The sequence below is a fragment of the Penicillium chermesinum genome (assembly GCF_028974085.1).
Source record: "Penicillium chermesinum strain IBT 19713 chromosome Unknown utg000009l:1.0-952002.0:1.0-954369.0, whole genome shotgun sequence".
In the NCBI taxonomy this organism is placed as follows: domain Eukaryota; kingdom Fungi; phylum Ascomycota; class Eurotiomycetes; order Eurotiales; family Aspergillaceae; genus Penicillium; species Penicillium chermesinum.
In genome coordinates, this window is record NW_026695319.1 from 811,904 (window position 1) to 837,624 (window position 25,721).

Genomic DNA, 25,721 nt, shown 5'->3' on the forward strand with positions numbered 1-25,721 from the left:
AAAGCTTCGTATGTACGACATCATGGTCGTCCCCGATTCTTCTGCCCGAGTTGGGGAGGGATCGACAATCACCCCTCATTGCTTGAATCGGTTTGGCCCCAATTGGATGTCCAGAAGCTGGAAAAGAGATCCCAGGGGAAGGAAACCTCTTCGGGACGAGGCACGTAGCGGCACCCTCTGATCCCGGGGATGGAATCCAGGGCTCGGAGAGCTCGGAGTCTGGGAGGGTTTGACGAGAGGGTTGTCTTAAAGGCAGTAGGCAAAACGGCAGATTGGTATAGGCAGAATCGGCTTCTCCACTAGCAAATTGAAGTTGCGACTTGAGCCCATCAGAAGCCCCCGATTCCCCATTAGCAGGTCATCTGCAAGCTGCGGTGAAGATATGCGACGATCGGCAGCCGTGCAGCCGTGCAGCCGACTCGCCTCTCCGAGGTCGCGCGTTCCGCTCTGGTTCTTCTGGAATGAACGCGCCCACGACCATTAGCACCCGCGACCCAATAGACCCCTGATACTTCAGACAGCTCCTGAACCCCCCAAGTGGCAATGTATAGTTTTCACCTACATATCTCCGACGCACAGACAAGGTGCTTGGGGAGCATTTCCAGCGCTCTCTGCATGTGACATCGAGCTACGCGCGCCTGGCAGATATACAGGGCTCTCCAATAGGGCTCCAGTTTCGGTGGACGGAGCCAGTGATACACCACGGGCCAGCTGGGCTAGCAAGCCCATCGGGAAAGAACGGTGGGAACGGTGAGCCACCCGATGAGCGTTGAGCGGGGTCCCTAGGGGTACATCGCCACCTGGATGGGGTTGGGGCTCAGTAGTGTCGGAGGAGAGCAGCCCGTGGTGATATTCTACTTAATGGAGGGTTGCTCAAGGGCCTAGAATTTGGCGCGTGCGAGAGCAGAGTGGCACTCGTGATGTGATTCGCGTGCAGTTTGATCGCGCTAGCGATGACGTAGATAGATGGCCTCGTCAAACAGGCAGGCAATACCAAAAAAGACCCATTGAAGGCCTTCGCCTGAGGCAACGAGAAGTTCACGCCGTGGAGATCACGTGATAGACTGGGACACCCGGATCAAGGTAAACCCGATCAGCAGCAAAACAGTCTGAGCCTCACAGGCGCGGCTTCCCATTTTGGCAGCGTTCGACCCTGAAATTGTCCGCAATCCAAACGCCCGGTGAACGCGATGCCCCGCAAACTCAGGGCGGCTGCGCAAGCAGCAGCCAAATCCATGAGTACGTTGTCTGCTGGCCTCCCCGACCGCCCTAGCTCGTATTCAAGTGTTTCTTATGCGCGCGTTCCATACTAAAAAGCTCCTCCAGAAAATGCGCCTCAATTGCCTGAAATATCGGACGAAGAGATGGGCGATGCTCCAGCCTCACAGCCATCGTCGCCTGTGATCGACCCCCCTTCACCGGAGAATGACCCCGACGTGGATCCAGAAGTCGACGACGAAGATGAAGAAGCCCAATCGGGAACCCCCGTGGACACCAAGGGCGACGAAGCAGGAAGTGCCGAGACCCCTGCAGCAGAAGATGCCTCCGTCCTGGAAGAAGCAGGGACCCCAGCGTTCTCAGGCGGCCGTCAATCGGCCATTCCGCGGAAACGCCGTATCGGTCGGCCGCCCAAGAACCGGCCTCCCGACTGGGATGCTCCTGACGGCCCTGACACCCCCATCCGTGTGACGACTCCCGTCAAGCGTCGCCGGGGGCGTCCTGCGGCTAGCGGTGGTCGGTGGTCGCGAGGCCGCGGCGGTGCTCAGAATACTCAGATCCCAGTGGACAAGGAAGGAAACTTGATGGATGTGGTGAACGACGAAGTCTCGTTGCCTCCCAACCCCGTAGGCGACACGAAGGTCGATGAGAATGGCCACCTGCAAGGTGGACGGGAATACCGAGTCCGCACCTTCACCATCCTTAACCGCGGCGATCGTCTGTACATGTTGTCCACCGAGCCTGCACGATGCATTGGTTTCCGGGATTCGTACCTCTTTTTCCAAAAACACAAGATGCTGTACAAGATCATTATCGATGACGACGCCAAGCGTGACCTGATCGAGCGTGATATCATCCTCTCACTCTTACAAGGGTCGTGCCATCGGTGTTGTGACTGCCCGCTCAGTCTTCCGTGAATTCGGAGCCAAGATTGTTGTGGCCGGCAAAAAGATCCTGGACGACTATGATGAAGATGCCGCGCGCGAGCGTGGCGATGTAGAAGGGGAGCTTGCTGTCCCTGAAGACAAGCTCCCCGGGCCTGGAGAAGAATATAACCGCAACCAATACGTGGCATGGCACGGAGCCAGCAGTGTCTATCACACCAACGCCCCTCGGTGCCTATGGCTGGTGGAAAGCCCGCTGATCCCAAAAAGCGACGTGTTCCCGTCACCGATGACAATTGGATGCTTGAGCATGCCCGTGCAGCAAGGTTAGTAAATTTTGTGTCCTGGAACATCACCGCCGCCGGATTTTCATACTAACCCCTATACAGTGCTTTCAACTCCAAGCTGGCTGAATTGCGAAAGGCTACCATGAATGGAACCTACGATGTCCACACCAATGCCATTCACTATCCACGGATTATGCAACCGACTCACGTTCGCTATGAACGGGTTTCGCCTCCCGACTCCCGCAGCACCGCCGAATTGATGGACGACATGTCTTCTCTGAGTATTGGCAGCAAAGGCCCTCACTTCACCCAAGTGGACCCAACCTCCCAATCCCAAAATGCTGCACGCCCAAACAACGAGCCGAGCACTCCCAATGAGACTACTGAGGAGCAAGCTGGCAACATCTTCCCTCCCGTTCCCATCTCCGTGTCGAGCAAGTATGTTGTTGAAGACATCATCTACGAATCTCCCCCCGTATTCGAACATGGGTCTGCCGGGCCCAGACGGCGATCTGCGAAGTCTGGGCCCTAATGGCCTTGTTAGCATCGCCAACCCACGCCACGTGGAATTCATGAACCCTGAAATCATCGCCATGCTCCCGGAAGACTGCAAGGAAGCTCTGCTTGACGCAGCCGCGAACGAAGTGGAATGGAAGTCGCGCTGGTCGACGGAGAGCGAAGACTGCGCGCGTTCGCGTCCGCTCAAGAGCTACGCCTGGTTCTCGTGATTCGTCCGGGCTCCACTGATGTCTGAAGTGCGGATGGGCTTGCTGGTTTCTTTTTCTTTCTTCATTTACTGTTTCTTGTTTTCGATTCCCGCGGAGTTGCAATCCAATCATGATGGAGGGGCAGTTTAAGGCGAAATTTGGTCAAGCATGGTTCAGGGCTGGTCATGGGAGTTCTATTTTTTCGGTGTTTTGATATCAAATTTTGATTCCGATTCTGAGATGGTAATTGCAGATACCAGTCCATGCGCTCTAATGTCCGATTTTCCCCCATGGGTGGATTACATAGTGATACGCAGTATGAACCCAGCCAGGAAGCATGAAGATCTTTGCTTGGGCGAGCTCCCCGGCTGTGAATTCCGTCAATTCGAGGTCTTGCCGTGTCTACCGGAATGGATCCGAATGGTCTAGAATAGGGTTCAATTCCCGTAGTGTAAAGCAATATTGACAGACTCCCGGCACCATAATGGATAGAAGAAACCATATTGAAGGTGTATAGTTAGAGAGGGAAGGAAATGGCGCCAGAATACATTAAAGAAAACAATAGGCTTGCTCGGGAAGTCATCCAATGCAAAGTGTTGGGGGAAGCGAAGACAGGACAAACGGGGGAAAAAAGGCGTAGCCATTGAGCACATGAAAGCCGGTATGCGCTCGAGCCCAGCTCACATGGCCATTTCCGCTTTCAACTTGGCCAACTCTGCCTCCTCGTCGTCCTCCTCGACCGCAGCCGGCTTGTTCTTGTTTACTGTCGATGATGGTCAACACATTGCATGGGGGGGGGGGGTATCTCAGAAGCGGGCAAAAACTTACGATCCGAAGTGCCTGCGGCTGGAAGCCGGTCCAGTGCGGGTGTAACAGGAGTTGGCCCGGTGTTGAGCATCCGTTCGTCCATCTGCTCCTGCTCGAGGCCTTCCAGCTCTTGCTCCAATTCGTCCTCGTCTGGCTGCTCGCCCAGTGGGACGTCTGTGATAACCCGCCCAATCTCTTCGCTGAGCGCGTGTTGTTCCCGCAAGTCTTCCCTAGATAAGCAGTTAGCGTGCCGTAACACAGCCTCTTTCGTCAAACTTCAAAAAAGGGGGAGGTAGATCGGCCTAGAACAATTGCCAACCCACGCCCTCTCTGACGCCAGTGTAATCGCCACACGTACATTGTCTTATCGACCTTGTCGATGTTCATTCCACTATGAATCTGCTGCATAGCCTTGCCGGCCCGCTCCATCGCCAACAGCGTCTCGTGGTTGATATTTGCAGCCTCGATCGAATACACTTGCTGCTCCAGCTGGAGAATCTGCGCGGAGGTCTGTTCGGCATTTTTCTCCAAGGCCTTTTTTCGTCGGAGTGCGGCCTTGGCAGCTATACTCAGACGAGAATCGCATGTTAGCCACGTGCAGTCTGATGAAGCGTTCGGGGAAGAGCGACGTCTAGATCTGCGGACTGACATCGAAGCGAATCACTTACCGTTCTTATTTGTGTTGACATATTTCCGCGCAGCAGCATCTTGTTCTGCGACTTGAGCTTCTAAATGCTTCTCGCGTTTCTGTAGCATGTCCAGCTGCTCGCGCAGCTGCAAGATAGCGTTCTTAGGCACATCCTTCCGCTTCTGAGCGGCGGCTCCGCCGAACCAAGACCACATGTTGCCGGCGGGTTGGGACTTCAGAGGAACGGAAATCAGCCAAGAGTGAGGAGTGGTGTTTTGACGCTGACCAGGTAGCAATAAGCGAGGGAGACGGCGAGAAAGATCTCGAGGGACCTCCGCGACGTGCGGCTCGTCAGACGGAAGTGGGGAGAGATAGGCACCCAGCAATCAGCAAACGCAGGCAAGAGGGCGTTTGTGATAGCAGAGTGGTCAGATGGCAGAGTCAGAATGGGAGGGCACGGAGCACGTAGGTCACAATCCAGCCGTAGAGTCTTGAGGAAGTCTCGTGATGAGGCGATAGGCGCAGCGAGGGGAAAGTTCCCTCCCCTCTATGACATACACAAGGTCACGTGGTCCGAGGTCTATCTATTGCGGGAATCGATTCATCTACGCCCAGCGACGGCATGGAGAATGGGCCGCGTCCTTCGACGCGTGCATTCCTGTGCGATCTCAGTGAACTAGCTACAGGGTCGAAGGTTCGCTTCTTGGGCTGGTGCGTCTACTACGGAAACCCACTCAGCTCGGGCTGAGAGCGATAGCCGATGGATTGATATGCTTACCCCTCGGAATTGAGTATAGCGTTCGACAATACAATTTCAATGAAGGCCACTTGGTGCTTGAGCACCATTACCCGCGCAACAAGCCACAGCCAAGCTCGGTTACTGTGGACGTAAATGCCGTCCTTGAAAATATGAATGCGGAGCAGCTCCGCGTGGGCGCGTGGTTGAATATCATGGGCTACATCCGCGATGCAAATACATCGTCATCGTTCACTTCTTCGCAAATGGACTCACAGTCCGAAAGCTCTCAATCATCGCCGGGAGCCATGTCCGCGGGAGTGACGCCCCGTCCTGTCTGCGTGGAAGCTGTCATGGTCTTCTCTGCAGGTGCCATTGCGGTAGGAGATTATGAGCGTATACTCCGGCAGGCACAAGAGGTGGAGCAGCGAATCAATCAGTAACCCCAAACTACGTGGGTGATCCGAGTAACCACGCTTGGGCAGAATTCAGGTCAGGAACCGTGAATAGTTGTATTCAGAACTGACTAAAGAACAACTAGTGTGGTGTATTAAAGCGAGTCGTATCTCTTAAGCATCAATGCAACGCTCATGCCATCGCTAATACGGCAGCGAGATCGATTTAGGATTTCCAGCGACTGGGTCTCAAGTGTCCACGTCCGAACTCAACAGAGCCCTGAAAATTCATCTTTGACGCTAAGAAATTTCACAATTGCAGGTGGGGCGCCGAAGGTGCTAAGGCCTCCATTCGTGAAGAAAGGCATTTCATTCGGAGTTGTCGCCGATGGACGTCATAAAAGCTGGAAGCCCTGCCCTTGTGTGCCGCAAATGGCCCTGCAGTTCCCGAGCTACATCTCCACAGGCAATGGATTCCCCAGACATCACCCAAAGTCCCACCTGACCAATGTGCTTGAAGTCTTGGCTGGGGAACCGTGGAATCGTGGGCAAAAACAGAGTCGGCAAGTCCCGACCTTGGGCCCTTTTGCCGATGCGTACATGACTCGCGCCAAGCGGCCGCGTCTCTCTTTGGCCGGATGTGCCTGTTTCGCACGCGGACTAGCCCGTCACCGAAGCGCGTAGTGAACTCCATCCCTGGCGCTCCTCATTCTATGAAGATATCCAGACGGGAATTACCTTCAGATAGTTCTGGTGTCTCGAGCAGTGAGCCCATGGCTCGGTCGTGGATCCTCCCTCCTCAGCCCCATATACGGAGATCTAATCTCGACTGGTTGAGCGGACCGGGGCCATTCACTGACACGAAAACCTCTCACAAACCAAGATCTGGCCGGGGGTTGACAAGGGCTCAAGGGTGGTGATCGTGTAGCAGAAGTGGGGGATCGTGCCGCAGAAGAGCAAAGCGGAACGGACCGAGGGGGCCATAACGGAGCAGCGAGAAGCAGGCAAGCGATTGGTGGAGGGGTCTTTGACACTTCATCAATCGACGCGGTCTTCCTTGAGTTGCAGCAAATTTTGAGGCCAGCGACATATTCGCACGAGGTGTCATATTTGGCATGTCGACCCCGAAAGTCTCAATTCCTTATCCAAGATATATCACTAGTAATGCATGAGGGTGATGTGAACTTGAACTACTTGACTGTCGTGGGTGGGCCTACTAGAAGATTCCAGGCCGTGCTTGCTCGTATTATTTGAGATATTGGAAATTATAAAGCTTTATTGAATCGGACACTCTCCAGTGTTCAAGTTTGCGAACTTGCCAGGGCTCACGGCATGGTAGCCATTCTTGGTAACATTTGAACTTGAGAGTGAGCTTGTGGTCATCTGTCTACCTTCATAATCCACTATTGTCATCTGCATGAAACCAACCCAGCTTAACATATCGCATCGGTCTCCTTAACGTCGGCTCCTACACCTGTAGCGGTATTCAAGCGCTTCAAAATTATGCCGGACGAGGGCCGTGCCAAGCATCTCGCATGCCTGGCATATGTATTTAGGCACCGGCATGGAACGTGGAGAGATTTAGGAGACTTTTGAAAATTCTCTTTGGGGAGAGACCTTGGCCATCCGATGGCAGATACAGTCGAGGCAGTGGGATTAAAGTACCTTCGACAAACAGTTGTCGGCATAATCCTGGTGGCGAGCATTATTACGCCCTCCTGGCGAGTGATACCAGGCCAGAACATCAATCTCCACCCAATACGAGTACGAGCTCACAGGCGAGCCTACATTTCGAATCACTTGCCAGGTCTACCTTTCCAGAGATCGCATATCGACGCTCCTGCATAACCATGGGAACATTCGATCTTCATAAGAACCCCGGAATCGTCATGGCATCATTGCTCCAACTAGCAGCTAAGTTCCTGCACTGTAGGGGGAAGGGAGGATACCAGGATGGTGATCCACTTGCCCGCGACATGAGCGGAGATGGAATACAAGCCCTGCAGCCAGAATTCGAAAAAGATTCCGACTTTGATGCCGATACGGGTATTGTCTTGGACGTGATAGTGAGGGCGCCAGTGGAGGCAGTTTCAGAGGGGGTTGATTTGGACATATCTGGGGAAAATCTGGCTAGCGGCTCAGATGATTCAGCTGCAACAATATCTACGTTTAGCTCGCTTGGCACATGTTCCTCGCAGGATAGATCAGAAGGTCGTCTAAGTACCAAGATAAAGAGTAGCAACCCTTGGCTATCTTTGGCGATTTACTGATAATCCGACTGAGCTTCGGGAGCAATTTCGACTGCTACGAGCCAGTGACCCAAAGAATATCTTTTTTACACCTTTGTGGGTGCGGTCTTTGTGTGCGGGACAAAAGCACTCGGATTCCAGGATGCTGCGAAAAGACTTATCTGGTGCTAGACGAGCCTCGATTGAATAGAGCACACCAGACTCTCCACGAGTGTCTGAAGATGGCATTGCAAGTGACTACACTCGTATGTGTAGCATATATCACCGATTGCCTAATGGGGAAGGTGTTGGGATATTTTGATGTTCCTACGCTGGTGTGATTGGCTGTTACTAGTACGAGTGAGGCGGCGGCTTGCTCCTTTCAAGCCTGACAGATACGAATAGCACGTGAGACCTTCGCGACGAACGCTCTAAGTCGGCATATGTTGTGCTTCGGGCTATTGAGAAAGCTTGATATGCAAGGTCCTAAAGTGCTCCTATCACCCTGGGGCATGATATCATGATACTCAAGCATCACATGCTTCGCGCTACTTTAGAAAAGGAAAAGAAGGTCTTTGGACGTCCACGTTGAAATCGCAGACAAGGTGGAGCCCCAATCAACGAGACCCACGCTATCCGTCACAGCTTCCTTTTTCAGTGTTCGCGAGTGCAGAGGTGTGGAGCCCGGCAGTGCTTCGCTTCGTGTGCCCCGGTCTCAGATCCCAAGCCTTATTTCAACCGGGTTCCCACCGTGCCTGATCTAAGAAAAGAGCTCGCGGTGGCCTGCCTGATTGGTCCCAAGGTCCCCAAAACAGCCAAGCGAGGTCGGCTCGATCGAGCAGTGGCCCACCACGGCTGTTTAGTGGCTTTCGTTTACACTAACCGAGCCGTCTGCGCCTAAGCGACCCTACAAGAACCCGCCGGATGTCACCGTATTGGAGGGATAGTGAAGGATGGTTGGTCTGTAGTCGTAGTCTTGGTCAGTGATATTAGCCAGGCTGCACAAGAGCACTAGAAGTCTTCGGGTTAAATTCCGACGTCGAATCCTTTGAATATAGGCAACCTTCGATTCCTTCGCGGTGACCCATTTCCCGGTCGCCTGTTCTCCTGGTTTCTTCATATCCAGGGTCCCTCGAAGAAGGAAGTTCCACAGACAAGGGTGTTTCTTCGGCCGCAAGTGCATAGGAAGTCGCGATGGCTCTGCTCGTCCCCGCGGTGCTCCTGGGACTGCTGGTGTACTACTTGCGCCATGTAAACCAGACCATGAAGGCCGTGCCGGAGGAGGTCAATCGGGCTTCCCCGCATCGTTGGACGGAAGATGAAATTGAACGCGCCTACAAAAAGTCCATCGACGACCCTGTGAATGTCGTGAAGAGCCTGCCTCCCAAACAATCCCGCCGCTACATCGTCGTGGGTGGATCCGGTAGGTGCTTGACTCAGTCTACAGTGGACGACTTCCCCAGATTAATATGAGGCTCAGGGCTGGTTGGGGGGGTGGATTGTATCCCACCTCTTGGCCCGCGGCGAACACCCCTCGTCGATTCGCATCCTCGATCTTCTCGCCCCAACAGCAGAAATCCTGGCGCAAGGCGTCGGATACGTCCAGACAAACATCACCGATGAAACAGCTGTAGATGCGGCATTTGCACAATCCTGGCCGGCTCCGGCGACGCATTACCCCTTAACCGTGTTCCATACAGCCGCCATCATTCGCCCACAAGACCGGCTGAAGAGTTTCTTACACTTGCTGTCAAAAGTTAACGTCGATGGTACTCGAAACGTGCTCGACGCAGCCAGGAAGAGCGGTGCCAGCTGCTTTATTTCCACCTCGTCGGGCTCCGTCTCTCTTCATCAACCAAACTTCTTCGTCGCGCCGTGGAAGTCGGAACCCGAGCGTATGACACAGGTTCTCAGCGACGATGCGAAACTACCCAAGCGGCACGAAGAATTCTTTGGGAACTATGCAGTCACCAAAATCGAAGCCGAGCGACTAGTTCGCGCCGCAGACGATCCAGCCTCGAATTTCCGAACCGGGTGCATTCGTCCTGCAAATGGAATCTACGGCATCGGCAGCGACGCTGCTATGTCCATCACCGGTAACTATCTACGACAAGGTGGCAGCCCGACGTAAGAGCATAGATCCCCCCTTTGCTTAGACTTCCGGTATACTCACCAAACCATGGTAACCAGCTGGGTCCGCCCGATCGTCCACAGTTTCGTCAACGCCGAGAATGTCTCCATCGCCCACCTGCTCTACGAGCAGCGTCTCGTCGAACAAAGTCAACCTGGCACCACGGCCCCGGACATCGGAGGCCAGGCGTTTGTCGTGACAGATCCAAACCCCGCGATTGCCTTTGGCGACATCTACACATTGCTTGGCAAGCTCTCCAAAACACCCGTCTCCTTCCCCACCGTCGAACCTATCCTCATGCTCCTCCTTGGGTACGTGATCGAATTCTACTCCTTCATCCAGCACGCGTACCTCCCTTGGCTGTTACCGAAGATCACGGGCGACTTGGCGCAGGTCCAGCCCGCGCTGTTCGCCATCACGGACGTCCATGTTCTTGCTGACGACACGCGGGCGAGGCTGCCACCACACAAGGGCGGTCTTGGCTATAACCCGCCCCTGACCACCCTGGACGGTATGTGCAAGCAGCTACTAGATTGGAACCAGAAGGCTGGGGGTGACCCTAGCCCGGTAGAGCAGCACCCTGGGCCCTTGATGTTGACTGAGAGCGGATTCGATGTCAAGACCGTGCCTCCGGCAAACAAGATTTGAGAGTGCTGATGCGTTGGCCGCGACTGGGAATTAACTTGGCATACTGGTCACGAAACGTTTGAGTTCAAAAAATATGCTAGGCTTGAGTGCATATTACAGAGGTGAATACGAGTAATACAGTTAATACTGAATTCGACGGACGGCAGTGTTTTGCTGCCCAGATTCCGCTGTATTGGGGTGTCTTGATTGTGTCTAGGGTCTGGGGCTGGAAGCCGTGTAATATCAGTAGTTAACCCCATTCACCGGTTTGCATACTTGAGCCCCGAGCACGCTGAATATACAGATTCGTGATAGAAGTAAGCGCGGACGACGTCGAGACATAAGTCCTTTGAAACTTGGCAGTTCGAGATGCAGGTAGTGGAACCTAACGCAAGACCTCGCCGTTCATTGACAAGAGGTGTGCTAAGGAGACTTATCCAAAGCTGACGAAGGTTTCATGCGTGGACGATGAGAGAGGGGCTCCGATTGTTTTCTCTGCCCGTGATCTCCCAAAGGATGAGAGGCGAACAATTGGAAGCCGCCGAAGGAACGCCGAGCGGGAGCGCGAACAAGCCACTTCACGGGCGGCTAAGTGAGGGACGGGCACATGCTCATATCGAGTTCTGCTGCGCCATCTGGCGCCGCTGTTCCAGAATCTGTTTGCGAAGGCCCTCAGAAGCCAGCTCAACATCCAAGAGGGCTCCGACGCCGCGCTGCCACGTCTCCTCCAGACTACTGATCTCGCCATAGCGAGACACCTGGGCGAGCTTTCTCTGCTTGTTTACTTCCTCGGTCGCCTCCTTGGTTTCGACCAGCTCCTTTTCTAGGCCACGCAGAATTTCCTCGAGTTGGGAGTTGCCGATCAGCCACGCGTTTTTCCCGTTCTCTTCGAGTAAAGCCAAGTTCCGGTGGCGCTGGGTGAGATGCGAGCTGGCAACGTAGGCCTGTCGCAGAGCCTGGCGCCACTCCTCAAGGTTCGGAGGGTCGCTGTCAGAGGCGCGCATGGGTGCTTCGGGGGCTTCGTAGCGGCTCAAATCGATTCCGCCGGTGAGAGGTGTGCCCCTGGCTTTGCGCTCGAGTTCTTGTTGCATGAAGGGGGAAAATTTGGGTTCGGGGGATGGTGGGATTGCAGGATGGAGGGTTGTGGAATGGTCTGGAGATAGTTCTGCGTGAACCAGCTGCTGAGCTTTTTGTCGCGCGGAGGCCGAGGGCTCGGCGTCAACGTCTGGAGCTGATCAGCAAATTGTGTGGCCATTGTGTTCAAAGAGCTACTCACAGGGAGAGAGTCATGCACTTCGTTCACGAGAGGCATTTTGAAGGAGAATGGCGATATGGTGGTTCAGATCCTGAAGCTGATCTTTCTTGTTGGCGAGGGCAAGGCAAGCGCTCCGTTCTGCCCAGGCGAAATTCACATTCATCTTTGTCACGTGATTCAGTGGTCTGAGTATGGCTGGCCATGTCTGTGAGTAGTCAATTTGGTCTCATTTAGCATTACTAAAAGCCTAGGGCTTATCATGACCACCGCACTCATCTTAGAAGCTTGAGCCCTGGAGCATAGTCGATACCTCGAAGGGTGTCAATCCAAGATGCCCTGCTCGTACCTGTGTTCCTGATAAGAGCGTGCTTGTAAGTACCAAAAAGAAGACCGAGACCCTGAACGCGATCAGAGATCTCATCGGCACACCCAATGCATCAGAGCTCTTCGCGATAGTCACGAAGAATACGCCCATCCACACAGACGCTGACGCGGGGAAGTGGAGAATGGCGATAGCGTTGAGCTCTAGTTGTACGCAGTATCTCCGCCGTAGGAGGTTGGGTGAAGGATTTTAGGCTGAGAGACAGCAAGCTTGGTACAGCGAGGGGTTTAAGTGGCTCCATATGAGAAGGAATTGACAGAGGTTACTGGGAATTGGTCTTCACGACCAACAGCCTAATGCGAGTCCCTGCCGCTGGCATCGGCACGGGAAATGCGTACTTGGCGATCTGGACCACAATCACGACGGATCCGATCTGCCCCATTTGATTCATAGAACCTCCCAGCAGGAGTATAAGTGAGAAGATGCCTAGGCACTGGATAATGCATGTGTGAAAGAAGGATGGGGAAGCTGCATGGTCCCCGCCAGTCATCCCTGTCCATCACCTGGTCGCGGCTAAGCGATGCAACCCTCTGTTAACTTTGCCAAGCCGGGGTAGAGATCTTCATGAGCTGGTACTGATCCAGCTTTTCCCCTCTTCAGCTCCTTTTATTAAAGCCCGTGGTCCCCCTTGGGGGTTGTGCCGCATTTCACCGCGTACTGATGTCACAATCCTCGCCTTCCTAAACCTGTGGAGTGCAATCTGTAACCAGGGTAGAGACGCCATGGTGAACCTTCGAATGGGATCCCTATTCGCGGGCGCTGCCTTGGCCCTGTTGGTATTCGTGCAGCTCGTGGCTCTCGCACGACAGAACGATCAGATCCCCGAGGCCAGCTTCTCGCGGAGCTTTAATCAGTGGAGAGGAAGAGGAAGTGCTGTGGCAGACGACAGCTTGTTTTTAGTCGGCGCAGGGAAGGCAGATGTGACTGGGTGCAGTAACTACTTCCCGCCGAGCGTGATGCTCTAAGACTAACACGAAGTTCAGTCCTGTGGTGGAAGTGGACTTTAATGGCTATGCGAGCCTGGATCAGTTGGGCACAGGCCTACGGCAGAGAATCTACTCGCGGGCTTTCATCTTCGCGGATCCTAAGAAGCCCGACGACACCTTTATTTACCTCGTGCTGGACACCCTTGCAGGGGATACAGCGGTGCGCCACGGAGTCTTGCAAGGGCTGGCTGCGCTCGGTGGAGATTATGCGCGCTATGGCGAGCACAATATTGCGCTCACGGGCACGCACTCCCATTCTGGCCCTGGTGCATGGATGAACTACCTTCTGCCGCAGATCCCGACCAAGGGGTTCGACAAGCAGAGCTATCAAGCCATCGTCGATGGCACAATTCTTTCGATCCAGCGCGCCCACGAGAATCTGACGCCGGGGCGCTTGTCCTTTGGGTCCATTGACCTGACCTAGAGGATGCGAATGTCAATCGCAGTCCGTTTTCGTATGACCATAACCCGGAAGAGGAAAAGGCTCGCTATTCGGCTAATGTGGACAAGACGCTGACTCTCCTGCGATTCGATCGTGCGTCAGATAACAAGACCTCGGCGGTTTTGACCTGGTTCCCCGTCCATGGCACTTCGATGTATAACAACAACACCCTAGTGACCGGCGACAATAAAGGGGTGGCCGCATATCTCTTCGAGAGAAGTATCACAGGGGACTCGAGATTTGCTGACGATGTTGTCATCGGGTTCTCTCAATCCAATGTTGGCGATACCAGCCCCAACATCCTCGGTGCCTGGTGTGAAGACGGCTCTGACCAGATGTGCACATACTCGGATAGTACCTGTGGCGGGTCGAACGAAGCTTGCCATGGCCGCGGCCCCTTCTTCCGGGTCAAGGATAATGGTGCCAAAAGCTGTTTTGAAATTGGGAAGCGGCAATACTCCGCAGCTAAATCGCTTTACGAGCAGATGAGTACCAACGGAACTGCGCTCACTGGGAGTGCGGGGGTTCGCTCTTTCCATGTGTATCATGATTTGAATGGGTACTCGTTCCAATCCCCGTTCAACTCGAGCATCCTGAAGACCTGCCCTGCGGCACTGGGCTACTCCTTTGCTGCTGGAACGACGGATGGCCCGGGCGCATTTGATTTCACACAAAATGCCACTGGCCCATCGACGAACAATCCTCTCTGGAAAGTAGCCCGGGGAGTGGTTCACGAGCCCTCAGAGGAACAGAGGGAATGCCAAGGGGCCAAAGATATCTTGCTAGATGTCGGGACTCTCACCGTACCGTACGCCTGGGCGCCTGATATTGTCGACATCCAAGTCCTTCGCGTGGGCCAACTCTTTGTGATTGTTTCAACCAGCGAGGCCACAACTATGTCAGGGCGCCGCTGGAAGGAAGCTATCTCCAAAGGAGTCCAAGAAAAACTCTCAATTGCCGACCCACTGGTTGTGCTAGGCGCGCCCTCAAACAGCTATGCGCACTACGTGGCGACCGAGGAAGAATATAATGTGCAACGTTACGAAGGCGCATCGACTCTTTTCGGGCCTAACACCCTTGCCGCCTATATTAATTTGACGCTCACATATCTGCCATATCTAGGGAGCGCAAAGGATGTCACCACTCTACCACCCATACCAAGTGGACCGAGCCCGCCCGTGAATACCAATCACTCCCTCAGTTTCATCACCGGGGTGATATATGACGGGGCCCCGCTTGGGATGTCATATGGGGACGTACTCGTTCATCCAGCCAATACCTCTTCCTTCGGGCCGGGTGACGTCGTGAACACTACCTTCGTGGGCGCCAACCCCAGAAACAACCTCCGCCAGGAAGCGACTTTCGCTGCGGTTGAATGGAAGAACCCGAGTTCCGGTCACTGGGAGGTTGTTCGTACCGACCGCGACTGGAATCTCCTTTTTTTGTGGGAACGCACCAACACGGTCCTTGGCTATAGCGAGGTGACGATCCAGTGGACCATCGAAGACAGCTTCTACAGCGTAGACGACCCCACAACCCTCCAAGATGGCACCTATCGTTTGCATTATTACGGTGATTCACGGGAAGCGACCGGGAAGATTTCACCCTTCGAGGGCATCGGGAGCTCCTTCACTGTGTCTTCTTCCTAAAATTGGTCCGCGTTGTCTGCAGTAGCTTAAGCATTGTCGCGCCCAGTCTAAATCCATTCATTCCCATGTACTTTTAGTCCGTTGTAAATAAACCCAAACGTCTGAAATGATGCTTTCTCAGTCTCCATCTGCGCTGAAGGGCATCCTTCCTGAGAACACCACCGCAGCACTGATGAGCCAAAGCCAAAGAATCCACCATCAGCGCTATGGGCAGAAGCAACTTGCAGAACAACTGCCTAAATTATTCAGATCCAAAACGGGCCAATCAACGCGCGGAGATCGACTGTGGGCCAGGATGCCCACCAATCAGGACCCGCAGCGGACCGCTGGGCGGTTCCTGCAACACTCCGCGTGAAGGCGATCTATTTCGAGTGAAACCAGCTCGTCCCACCTCTTTAGCTTCGGCGGCTCTGATTTCGACGCCAGCCAGACTCGATAGTGTCTAGGCCCCCATCTGTTTAAATGGCTCCCTTTCCCTCCGGACGCATCTTTTCGTTTGCGTTTCATTTCTTTGTTGCTGCATAGCGTGGCTTGTTCTAATATCCCTCACACTCTTTTCATTCACTCCGGCAGCCATGCCGCTGTATTGACATCTCGCGACTCCTCGACGTGTCATGTTACTCCTTACAGAGAACAATCCTTTCATTCTTTGAGATCGACCTTTCTTGCAGGTTTACATATTCCATCTCTTGCCCTGCCCTTTTTTTCCTTCTTTTAATCTGTGTCCTGGAGAGCACTTCTTACGGCACTAAGAATTACAGAGCTGTCCGAATCACCAAGATGCATTTCGTTCGTTACATTGTTTTTGGGATCTTGGCTGGGAGTTGCTCGGCTGGCCGGCTCTCTCGATCCTTCGTTCTGAAGCCTCGCGCTGGATCACCCACAGGCTCCTCGCCGGGGATCACACCCTCGCCGGAATTCACATCACCGAAGCTTCAAAATGATGAATTCTCGGATAATGGCATACTCACCGTGATTCCGGTGACATTGCCCTCCACGTGGTTGGATGACGACACAACTTCAAGTTGGGGCTCGTCTACTGAGAGTATGCAGTCCCAATCTTCGCCCACTACTCATTCTTCGCCTACAGAGCGTTCCAGCACTCATTTGACGCCAACCACGGCTACCTCAATACCCACATCGTCCAGTCTTCCCAGCTCATCAACTTTGAATGCAGCCACAACATCTTCTGTGTCTGCTTCTTCCGTGACGAAAAAGTCTTCCACTTTTTCTTCCGTCTCTACCCCAGTGCCGTCTTCTCCAGGGCCGTCTTCTTCAGCAGGGCCGTCGGCGATTAGTATCAGTTCAACTGCGTCGGGCTCCCCTTCATTGGCATCCAAGTCGGTTGCAACGAGCAGATCGTCTGCTGATGTTACCACTAAGCCTTCTGCCTTGCTCTCCACTCTGTCTCCATCTGCATCTATATATTCAGCGTCCTCTGCAACAAGCTTCAGGTCAACCTCGTCGCCCACTCCGGTGATATCACCGGTCATTGTCTATCCACCCACTTCTAGTCATGTTGCAAGTACAGTCTTGTCCAGTCCTCTGGCGCAATCGTCTGGCAACTCTGCCGATGCTACTTCCACGCCGATAACAAGTGCACCCGCAAAGCCTTCAATTGGCCCCTCATCTGATCCAAAATCGAGCCTATCTGATAAGGCGTCGTTATCATCATTGTCACATTCATCGTTCTTGTCATCGCCCGAGTCCTCGTCTCCTCCAGTGTCCAGCCGAAGCTCAGCGCCTCCAGCACCAAATATATCAACTGTAGAAGGCACTGCTTCGAGTACATCCTCTCCGGTGATCTCATTTGTGACATGGAGTACGTCCGAAATCCTCCCTTGGGTGGTATCGAGCCCCGCTTTCATACCGAGTACTCCTGTGTCGACCTCGACGATGACCCCAGTACAACCAGTTATCTCTGAAGCTCCAAATACCGTGACCGTCAACTCCATAGTTACCCAGCCAGGGACCACCGTTTCTGAGCCGCCACAGACGGTAACTATCCAGTCTCCTCCCTCCGTCATCACACCGCTGCCTCAGATAGTCACGGTTACTGTCCAGCCCTCCTCTACCAGTGTCACTCCAGTGCCGAGCATAATCCGTGTCACTGTTCAGGCTCCCGCTTCGATTGTGTCTATGCCAGCTACCCCAGCGACTGTCACTGTAACTGCGACGGAGCCGCCGGTTACTTATACTGTCACTGTGACTGCCAAGCCAGTGACTGAGCCTCCTGTTACTCACTCGGTCACCGTCACTGCCGCACCCCTACCTGCGTCGACCGTAACGGTCATTCTTACCTCTTCTGCCCCTTACAGTCCGACCTCGCTTGTTGTCATCCCCGTCACGCCGGCTGCTGCAGCTGCCCCGGGGCTATCTACCCCTTCTTCCATGGCTAATGGCGGTGCTGCTGCTGACGATGCCAATGTGTTGTCTGTGGTCCCGACGTCACCTTCGGGATATATTTTCATCACCAGGACGGAGACAGTCACTACAACAGTTACGACGGTTTCTACAGCCACTGTGTAAGAGTTTGGGAATTGGGTCGAGTAAGGATATCTGTTTTTTATTGGTTTGAGATCGATATAGCAATTCTGCAGTAATCTAGTCTAAAACAAATGGAGTTATCTAGCTTATTTTTTCTGCAATTTGTAGAAGACAGGAACAAATGCCAATCTCTTTAATGCCTTTGGGCTCGGGCCTTGAGCGTCTCTCCCGACGGGGTTGATTATCTTGATACCATCGAGTTATCTGACCCCAAACTCGTAGTAGTATTGGCATCCTTCAGTCGTATCCTACCCCCTATCCGAGCCCATTGAATAATAGGCTTCACATGCGAGAATACATTGAAGTCAAAGGCCTCACATCCTATGTATAACATATTCCAGTCAACTCATATGCCACTGAATAACTCGGTAGTCGAAATTCAGCATCGAGGAGGAGGCCCCGGATAACATGCATTGGTTTGACTGTATTGAGTAAAGACAGATGATGTCTTTCAACAAAGTCGTGGGTGAAAGGCTTACCGTCAAGTTGCATGACGATGGTAACCCTGATTAATTTCCTCGCCTGGGAAAGAATACGAAGAACATCGCAGCTTTCTTCAGAGACCAGGGCTACCGTTAGGTTTACGGTCTAGGGCCAAGCTCGAAGATTCGAGGGCACGCATGACTGCCGCAGCGTTCGTTGGATCTGTCCAACAGTTCATATGGAAAAAACAAACAAAGATGACGACGTCTGGAGCTCACTAGCAGCGATGGGTTGTAGCGGGGTCAGGTCAGTCGATATATTCTAGCTGTTACATTGGGAGGGTTATCGAAGGATACTCGATACTCATCATAGTGACGAGATCTCATGGAACATTAATTCGTGATATTATCGAACTGGATCGAGTTCACAGTTCAGAAAGCCACCCTCCCGCCTCAGCAAACTTCTGCTGATATTCTTTCAGATTGGCCCATTGGCTCAGCTCCTCCTGGTCGCGTTCATAGTCACTCAAGTAACTCATGGCGCGGCCATTGGCACGCGGACTAAGCTCGTCTGAGGCACTGCCGGGTTCTGTTGTTGGGGACGTGTAGCCTTCGAGTCGGATGAGGGTCTCGATGAACGCATGCAGGTAGGACTCTGCCTCTGTTGCGGTGAGTGTGTGAAGCCCGGAAGGTGCGACGTTTGAATCGGCTGCGGCGGGATTTGCAGACGGGTCGGTGACTGGGGTGGTGCCAGCACTGGGGGGTTTGGAGTAGTAGGGTAAATTGAGAAGGGTGGATGCTATTTGGCGGATTTTACTCGTCTCAGGCACGGGTTAGTGTCAGGATCCGTACGCGTACAGCAGAGAACACTTACAATACTCGCACCATTGGGTTCCATATTCACTTCGTTGACCGTTCGGAGGAGGACGAACAGATCCTTGATCACGAGTTTTCGTTCTTCGGCCATCATACGGCCAATGTAGTCGGTCTGTGCATGTGCTACAGCCTGCGACGAGGAATTTGTGGATGCATTTGCAACGTCATTCACATCGCCTGCGTGGTCTTCAGATTTGACATGCGGTGTCGTGCTCCGTTGAAGATCTGACACATTGGGCTCTCGATATTTCATGTATGTTTCGTAGAGACACCAATATTTTTCGACCAGCCAGGATCGAGTGCACAGCTGACTGGCATAGATATTGGCCTTCTGGATTTCATACTGTATCGCCCGTTTCTCTTGGTCCACATGGTCGTGGGGATAGCTGAATACTGACCCATCTCCAACAAGACCAGGGAGCCTAGGTGGAGCTTGTTTGGGGTGGAACAATGAGAGTTCGATCGGGACATCCCGAAGTGCAGCCTTGGCTTGCTGCAGGCAGTCCCACAGGGTGGATCTTTGATGCTCCCAGTTGAATATCTGACCACTCCCGAAAGCGAGTTCCCAAGCAAGAAGGGAGTTATACGAGCGATAGACCTTCACATTCGCATTGAACCCCACCAATCTTGACACCCTGCCGGCCGGCTGTGGGTTAAAATGAGACGGGAAGATGAATTCATCATCGATCTCGAGCGGCAAAGGGGGATAAAAGTCAGTCGAGGTCTCCGGCGGCAAGTGCATCTTGATCTTGGAATCCTGAGAGCCTAATTGGAGTAGTGACTGATGGCCCGCCAAGGTCACATAAAAGAGGCGGCGCCCAAGCTCTTGCGTGATTAGATCGATCGGCCTCTTTTCCGTGAGGCCCTGAGAAACAGTCTCTGCTGAGAGCCCTGGGCTATTTGCTGCTGGACTCGGCATTGACAGCCCCGTCGTATGGGCGACTTCCGCATTACTTCCTGCCGGACGGCATAGATCATAAATCTGGATCATTGAGTTACATTCGGCCAGGTAGATGCGGCACCGGCGGATATTGAAGACATATGCGCAGCATGCGCCGAGAAAATAACTAATAGCGGCGTCGTATATCGTAGCATCTCGGTCAAGATACCCAGTGCCTCGAGCTTGAATGGCAACATCATGGCATCGTTTGACCAATGCGATCGAATTCGGGAATGCAGAGCGCTCTGCCTCGGTGTTGAGACGTAACTTTGGTCGTCTAGGGAACGACGCAACGAGGAATCCAATCATGGAAGCGAGGAGGGCTAGGAAAGTGCCACTAGTGGCATCCTCCCGGCGTTCGAAGGCCGCTCGGAAGGAGGGCTCATGTGGTATCGGAACTAAAGGATGGATATACACGAAAAAGTCATCGAGAAGCAACTGCACGGTGTGCAATGAGCAGATGGACTCCGAAGACAAGGAAGGGGCAGAGAGCGAAGGAACAATGGTTGAGGAGGCTTGAGGAGTGCTCGCATGTTGGTAGTCCGTCGCCCTCCCTGGCGAGGCATCAGATGGCTCTTGTTTATGCTCCAGCTTTTGCCTTTTGAGAATCTCCGCATGGCGATTGGGGGGGCCCACGGCGCCTACTAGGCCGTTCATACGTGCATGGAATGTCCAAGCTCGCGCAAGAGCGGCATGGCGGACCGGCAGCATCACACTTCGCGCAAGTCAGCCATATAGGGGGAAATGCAGACCCGAGGATCGGCTCACCTTCACTTTGCGGATGCTGCAGGCATCGCAAGCCTTCCGCAGCCTGGTTTTCGAATCCATGAAAGGAGCAGGTCGTTTTCAGCATCCTTTAGATTCTGGTGCAGGTGGCCAGGTTCTCCACGATGCAATTCGGAAAACCCCCCATGCAGATGCTGCGGGGGGAAGCTTCCTTGGATGACCCACTCGCACTCTTAGTTTCCGTGGGTCTGGTGCTGCCAAATGCCGAAGGGCCGCAGTGCACGAATAAGGCAGAATCGCACCCTGTGCAGGACCTTTTCCTGGCGGGTTCGAGGGACGAGCCAATGAGGAATTGAGTGGCGCACGGAGCAGCGATCAGAAGGAGGGCGCTGGAGGATGCAACCCAAAAAGCCCCGGATTTAAATCGACAAGGAATGAACTAGCGGGTTTTAGCGCGATGCTCGGCGCAAACCCACAGATGCGAGCATCGCGTTCAGCTCCCTCGGTGCGGGTCACGTGGGCACATAGAGGGGCGGATCCAGTGATCCTTGTTGATGCCAGTTGCAGACCCTAGCATCCTATAGACTTCATGCTCTATACCTACTAGGGTCCCGGCAGGGCGCGGATCTGGCTCCCAGGATCACCGGTTACGTCAAGTTGGGCTACAGGTGGAGGGAAACAAAGCCGCTAGGGATTCAAAGTAGGTTCTGCTGGACCGAGGTACATAAACCCGTCCAATCATCATACGGAAAAGTCATCATGATACGCCTGTCCCAGTCGGTCCGGGCGTTGGTTAGCAAGCTGTCGCTTCTTTTCCAAGTCGGATGCCCAGAGCGCAGCGCCGGCCGCCGTAGTCATCAAGAATACCATCGAAAAGGGAGGGATCAATTGGAGAACCAGAGCCACAGTTCCAAAACTAAGACGCATTAACACTCGGTGGTGTGGGCCGTCAACACGATGGACACTTACGTGGTATACTGCAGCTGCCGCCGCCGAATGAAATCCTTGCGCTCTGGCTTCGTGAAATCCAGCAGGTGGAAGTATCGCCAATGATGGAAGGGACCCGCCCGGTATCCAGTGAGAACCAGAAACATCGGTGTACCGGCGACAGGGATGAAGTTGAGTGGGAGCAGGATGATAAACTCCAGGATCTGTCGGAGGGAGAAGGGCGCATACACCGCACTGGTCGTCGGAGTGCCCAGGCGACTAGTAGGGTCACCAGCCTCCGGGTAGATCACTCTTGACCTCAGGACAAGCTCCTCATTGCCTTCATTAATGAGAATCGAGTCAAATATATCCACCAGAGTCTCATCCACAAAGAAAGCCTCGAAAAGACCCGCCACGATCGCCGCACCTTCACCCAGCACCAGGAATGCGCCGTTCACCCACGCTCCTTTTCCCTGGAAAAGGGCTAGGAATGCGACTTGCGGCAGATATGTGAAGAAGAAGAGGAGGAAGTAGACGAAGGTGGAGAGGAGAACAATAGGTAACAGGCGAGCCTTGAAGAGAGGCCACAGAAAACGGTGGGTCGCAAAATATTGAATACCCTAGTCAACAGTTAGCGTCGTATTTCACAGCTCTGGGGGGTTTTGAAAAATCTCATCACCCACCCGCAATGGGTAAATCCAAGCCGACCGTGTCTGATCCCACGCCATCATGGAGGGGTGTCCTGGTGAAGCAGACAAGCGCCGTAGAGGAAACCAGAACAAGGCAGCTTGATTCCACCCTACAGCTCTTATCGATAAGGGATCACGTGGCGATGAGTCAGCCCGCGCTATTTTGTTCGAGAAAATTTCGCTCCGCGCGCTTCTTTTCTTCTCCATACATAAACTGAAAATCCTCCCTATTATTCACTCTGGAATTCACTCTACAATGGGTTCTTCGAGGGGAAATGGGAGGAAAGAGTGACTCTGCTGGCTTACCCCGGATGCTTCTCTATATGGAGCATTTGGAAATACATAACAGCTGTACATCCCCTTCCGACCCCTGCACGCGGTCGGCTCGGCACTTTCAAGGCTGGACAGCGAGGTCTTTCGTAGGCACCCTTTAGAATGAACTGAGCTCTTTGTTCCAGTGCGGTGAGGGACATCCGCTACCCTGGCCATCGCGTGCATGCGTTGAAATATGGATCAGAAGTCATACCTCGACTCTCCGCAAGGTATTACTACCAAGGTTGATTTGAATCAATCATGAATTATTATGGTCAATTGTTGTGGTGAATTGCTTTGCTCCAGTGAAGACAGTGAAGATGTGAAATGTAGAGAATCATCTCACTTTCGGTTCTGGATCTCATCTACAATATGCTCCAGGCTATGCACGATGGCAGTCGGCTTCAGTTGGGGCGCGGCTGCATCGTGCCATCCTTTCCCAGCCCGATCCACCCAGATCGCATTCATCCCCATGCTGCGTGCGCCGGTGATGTCGAAGGGATTCCCACTCACCAACCATATTTCGTTCATCTGGCTTGGTCGCTTCCCCACCTTCTCGGCAAGGCTGGCGTAGCTTGCCCGGGCCGGCTTGAATCTCTGAACATCCTCGACCGATACGAAGTCGTGAAGTTTACTGGCATGCTGTGAAAGCTCCTTGGAACGACGCACGGAGTTCGAGATCATCTCTTGGGTGCCATTGGAGAAGATGACTGCGTGTAGATTGGGGTCATTCCCAATCCGGTTCAACGCTGGCGTGACGTCAGGAAACGCCGAAAGGCTGTCGTATGCTTCCATCAAGTCTGCGATGTCCCCGTCCGATAATTGTTCTCCGTGGTCAGCTAGCGCATGTTGTAGGGAATTTTTGGTGACAATCGAGAAGTTTTCATAGCGTTCTGGGAATTCGGAATCAGCCTAATGCCTGGAAGTCTTGATTGATCTCGTACCCATGCAGTTGAGTCTCCATGTGTACTCAAGTTGGTACCGGCGCCATAATGCGGAAATCGATTGCGCCTTCGTGCGTTCAAAGTAGGCCTCCAGTTTCGAGGAAATAGACTCCGTCGACAGCAGCGTGCCGTAAACGTCAAACGCAATCACAGTTTTCCCACTCATTTTCTTTTTCGTTCAGTGTGATGGAAGGAGAGTTGGTCCGGGATGGGGCATGTCGAACCATAAATGGACGGCTGGTTGATGTCAGTCTTCCGTCGGGGCCCGCCGGGCGGGGTAGAAAGTAGCACCAGGCTGGACACATCTCAGTGCCGGTGGTTCACGGTGCTTCAGGCTCGTGCTGGATTGCCAGTCGGCACGTGAAGCTCGTCTTCAAGCATCCGGCATATCGTATCCATATCGATTGGCAGCCACTCAGGCTAAATTTTGGGACAGTGAGATCCGGAAAGCTACTTCCTCTATCTTCTCGGTGAAACGCGATGGAGAGTCTCGACGCATTCGCTTGTTGGGCTGGCTAGGAGAACGAGCGGATCGCGAGCTGGCAATATGGTGGCGAACGAGATTCGAGCAAGTTGGTGGGAAACAGCAGCCATGTGCTCTAATCCGGCACAGACCACTCTCCACTTTCGCATCTGCGAACTCACTTGCCGAAAGTAGGTGGCGCTTAGCTGTAAAAGCTCCAGATCCGACTCTGCCGGGGCTGGTTCGGTGTTTTTGCTCACGATATTCTCAAACACCACGAAGAACGGGTACAAAGGCTGCCTGTCTTCAATCCGTCTTCGAAGCCGAAGATAGAAACGCCTACGTCGGAACTTACCAATCCACCTCATTGTAAACTGAGGTCCAATTCGAGACAAGACCGGGGAGTAATGAAATCGCCTCCCGCGCCGAAGACAGACGATCATCCGAAAGATCCCCATCTCCGATCTCCTTTGAGCAGAAGAATCAGGATGTGCAAGTATAGGAACTTCATCGCACTTGTGCCCAAGCGCATCTTGTACAGCCGGGATAGGGCGGATCCTGAGCAGAGATTCCGCATCTCTGAAATTGCCCTCTCCTCGTCTATATTCATTGCCAGGTCCGGATACGAAGGCGCCTCGATTACTGCGGGATCCTTACGCATTAAGGAGAAGGAATGCGACGGCCCAATATAAAGGGCTGACCAAGATGGGTCTTGACTGTTTTCATTATCTAGACCAGGAAGCATCATACGTGAAGTAAGTAAAGGTGTAAACTATATTATGAATCCGATTGTGCTAGAATGGCGGGAACTTTATTTATCCAGCCGTCACTTTTTACATCAGAAAATATACAGTTTGCCAAGAATGAGCGTTGCGTATTACCTGCGTAATGGCACCGTAGGTTCCGGCATAACTGGACTTGTCAATATATACTCAATTGGACGAGCGGAAGCACAGGGTGTGTATACCAAATTCTGGTAAAGTTGACCGACTTTTGCCCAGGAGTAACAGCTACATGTGACATCCAGGTCAGCATTCCGATGGGTTGGACTTTGGCCAAATAAAGAACCCCCAGGTCTAGTTCTCCTTAAATCGTCAACCATGTCTTTACACCTAGATATGTAGTCACTCGAGGCGAATGGGCGAACAGCCTTACCGAGACATTCTACACGATATTGGACGTCCTCAATTGAAGGTAACAGCATTCAGAGACGGGTCATATTGGGGTTAGGGCTAGTTTCTTCGAATCCTATTTCTCAGCAGTTAAAGGATGGTCATAGGTTCTTCAGTTACAGCAGGTCCTAGGCTCCGATATAAGAGGAAAGGAGATACCCCATGCAGAAGATCGACGAAATAATAAGCGTGAGGGAGAAACGAACGAGCAATGGTGAGGGAGAACCTAATACAAGTTTGGCAAGTGGTGGACGCAGGCATCTCCACATGTGAATCCTGCCAGTCAGGAAACTCGCTAATTCTCTCTGAAAGGCCTAGTCTTTAGCCCCTACCTGTCTTTA

At 53.2% G+C, this 25,721-nt stretch overlaps 14 protein-coding genes across 14 annotated transcripts; 7 read left to right on the forward strand and 7 right to left on the reverse strand.

The window, feature by feature from the left end:
* Window positions 1–1,190: 1,190 nt before the first annotated feature.
* Window positions 1,191–3,117, forward strand: N7468_010760 (chromatin structure-remodeling complex subunit RSC7; the record flags this gene model as incomplete). The annotated part of the gene is given in 5 exon segments (XM_058480055.1): window positions 1,191–1,239; window positions 1,327–2,109; window positions 2,126–2,432; window positions 2,492–2,831; window positions 2,842–3,117. 5 exon segments carry the CDS (start codon window positions 1,191–1,193, stop codon window positions 3,115–3,117), a joined length of 1,755 nt encoding a protein of 584 aa, XP_058325578.1.
* Window positions 3,118–3,776: 659 nt separating this feature from the next.
* N7468_010761 (ESCRT-III subunit protein SNF7) lies at window positions 3,777–4,746 on the reverse strand (the record flags this gene model as incomplete). The annotated part of the gene is made up of 4 exons (XM_058480056.1): window positions 3,777–3,859; window positions 3,925–4,133; window positions 4,262–4,466; window positions 4,572–4,746. The coding sequence occupies 4 exons, from the start codon at window positions 4,744–4,746 to the stop codon at window positions 3,777–3,779; spliced, it is 672 nt and encodes a 223-aa protein (XP_058325579.1).
* Window positions 4,747–5,153: 407 nt separating this feature from the next.
* N7468_010762 (nuclear telomere cap complex subunit Ten1) lies at window positions 5,154–5,710 on the forward strand (the record flags this gene model as incomplete). The annotated part of the gene is made up of 2 exons (XM_058480057.1): window positions 5,154–5,242; window positions 5,329–5,710. The coding sequence occupies 2 exons, from the start codon at window positions 5,154–5,156 to the stop codon at window positions 5,708–5,710; spliced, it is 471 nt and encodes a 156-aa protein (XP_058325580.1).
* A 3,374-nt stretch (window positions 5,711–9,084) lies between these two features.
* N7468_010763 (putative 3-beta hydroxysteroid dehydrogenase/isomerase family protein) lies at window positions 9,085–10,669 on the forward strand (the record flags this gene model as incomplete). The annotated part of the gene is made up of 3 exons (XM_058480058.1): window positions 9,085–9,300; window positions 9,365–10,017; window positions 10,081–10,669. 3 exons carry the CDS (start codon window positions 9,085–9,087, stop codon window positions 10,667–10,669), a joined length of 1,458 nt encoding a protein of 485 aa, XP_058325581.1.
* A 590-nt stretch (window positions 10,670–11,259) lies between these two features.
* N7468_010764 (pre-mRNA-splicing factor SPF27 family protein) lies at window positions 11,260–12,066 on the reverse strand (the record flags this gene model as incomplete). The annotated part of the gene is made up of 2 exons (XM_058480059.1): window positions 11,260–11,873; window positions 11,943–12,066. The coding sequence occupies 2 exons, from the start codon at window positions 12,064–12,066 to the stop codon at window positions 11,260–11,262; spliced, it is 738 nt and encodes a 245-aa protein (XP_058325582.1).
* Window positions 12,067–13,007: 941 nt separating this feature from the next.
* On the forward strand, window positions 13,008–15,362 carry N7468_010765 (neutral/alkaline ceramidase; the record flags this gene model as incomplete). The annotated part of the gene is made up of 3 exons (XM_058480060.1): window positions 13,008–13,213; window positions 13,269–13,676; window positions 13,718–15,362. The coding sequence occupies 3 exons, from the start codon at window positions 13,008–13,010 to the stop codon at window positions 15,360–15,362; spliced, it is 2,259 nt and encodes a 752-aa protein (XP_058325583.1).
* A 106-nt stretch (window positions 15,363–15,468) lies between these two features.
* On the forward strand, window positions 15,469–15,717 carry N7468_010766 (uncharacterized protein; the record flags this gene model as incomplete). Its single annotated transcript, XM_058480061.1, has 1 exon — window positions 15,469–15,717. One exon carries the CDS (start codon window positions 15,469–15,471, stop codon window positions 15,715–15,717), a length of 249 nt encoding a protein of 82 aa, XP_058325584.1.
* A 748-nt stretch (window positions 15,718–16,465) lies between these two features.
* N7468_010767 (uncharacterized protein) lies at window positions 16,466–16,855 on the reverse strand (the record flags this gene model as incomplete). Its single annotated transcript, XM_058480062.1, has 1 exon — window positions 16,466–16,855. The coding sequence occupies one exon, from the start codon at window positions 16,853–16,855 to the stop codon at window positions 16,466–16,468; it is 390 nt and encodes a 129-aa protein (XP_058325585.1).
* Window positions 16,856–16,876: 21 nt separating this feature from the next.
* On the reverse strand, window positions 16,877–17,230 carry N7468_010768 (uncharacterized protein; the record flags this gene model as incomplete). Its single annotated transcript, XM_058480063.1, has 1 exon — window positions 16,877–17,230. One exon carries the CDS (start codon window positions 17,228–17,230, stop codon window positions 16,877–16,879), a length of 354 nt encoding a protein of 117 aa, XP_058325586.1.
* A 28-nt stretch (window positions 17,231–17,258) lies between these two features.
* N7468_010769 (uncharacterized protein) lies at window positions 17,259–17,891 on the forward strand (the record flags this gene model as incomplete). The annotated part of the gene is made up of 1 exon (XM_058480064.1): window positions 17,259–17,891. One exon carries the CDS (start codon window positions 17,259–17,261, stop codon window positions 17,889–17,891), a length of 633 nt encoding a protein of 210 aa, XP_058325587.1.
* An 865-nt stretch (window positions 17,892–18,756) lies between these two features.
* N7468_010770 (uncharacterized protein) lies at window positions 18,757–20,858 on the reverse strand (the record flags this gene model as incomplete). Its single annotated transcript, XM_058480065.1, has 2 exons — window positions 18,757–19,152; window positions 19,206–20,858. 2 exons carry the CDS (start codon window positions 20,856–20,858, stop codon window positions 18,757–18,759), a joined length of 2,049 nt encoding a protein of 682 aa, XP_058325588.1.
* Window positions 20,859–21,614: 756 nt separating this feature from the next.
* N7468_010771 (EI24 domain-containing protein) lies at window positions 21,615–22,528 on the reverse strand (the record flags this gene model as incomplete). The annotated part of the gene is made up of 3 exons (XM_058480066.1): window positions 21,615–21,789; window positions 21,843–22,420; window positions 22,484–22,528. The coding sequence occupies 3 exons, from the start codon at window positions 22,526–22,528 to the stop codon at window positions 21,615–21,617; spliced, it is 798 nt and encodes a 265-aa protein (XP_058325589.1).
* A 615-nt stretch (window positions 22,529–23,143) lies between these two features.
* On the reverse strand, window positions 23,144–23,911 carry N7468_010772 (haloacid dehalogenase, type II; the record flags this gene model as incomplete). Its single annotated transcript, XM_058480067.1, has 2 exons — window positions 23,144–23,694; window positions 23,746–23,911. The coding sequence occupies 2 exons, from the start codon at window positions 23,909–23,911 to the stop codon at window positions 23,144–23,146; spliced, it is 717 nt and encodes a 238-aa protein (XP_058325590.1).
* A 704-nt stretch (window positions 23,912–24,615) lies between these two features.
* On the forward strand, window positions 24,616–24,900 carry N7468_010773 (uncharacterized protein; the record flags this gene model as incomplete). Its single annotated transcript, XM_058480068.1, has 1 exon — window positions 24,616–24,900. One exon carries the CDS (start codon window positions 24,616–24,618, stop codon window positions 24,898–24,900), a length of 285 nt encoding a protein of 94 aa, XP_058325591.1.
* Between the last annotated feature and the right edge of the window lie 821 nt (window positions 24,901–25,721).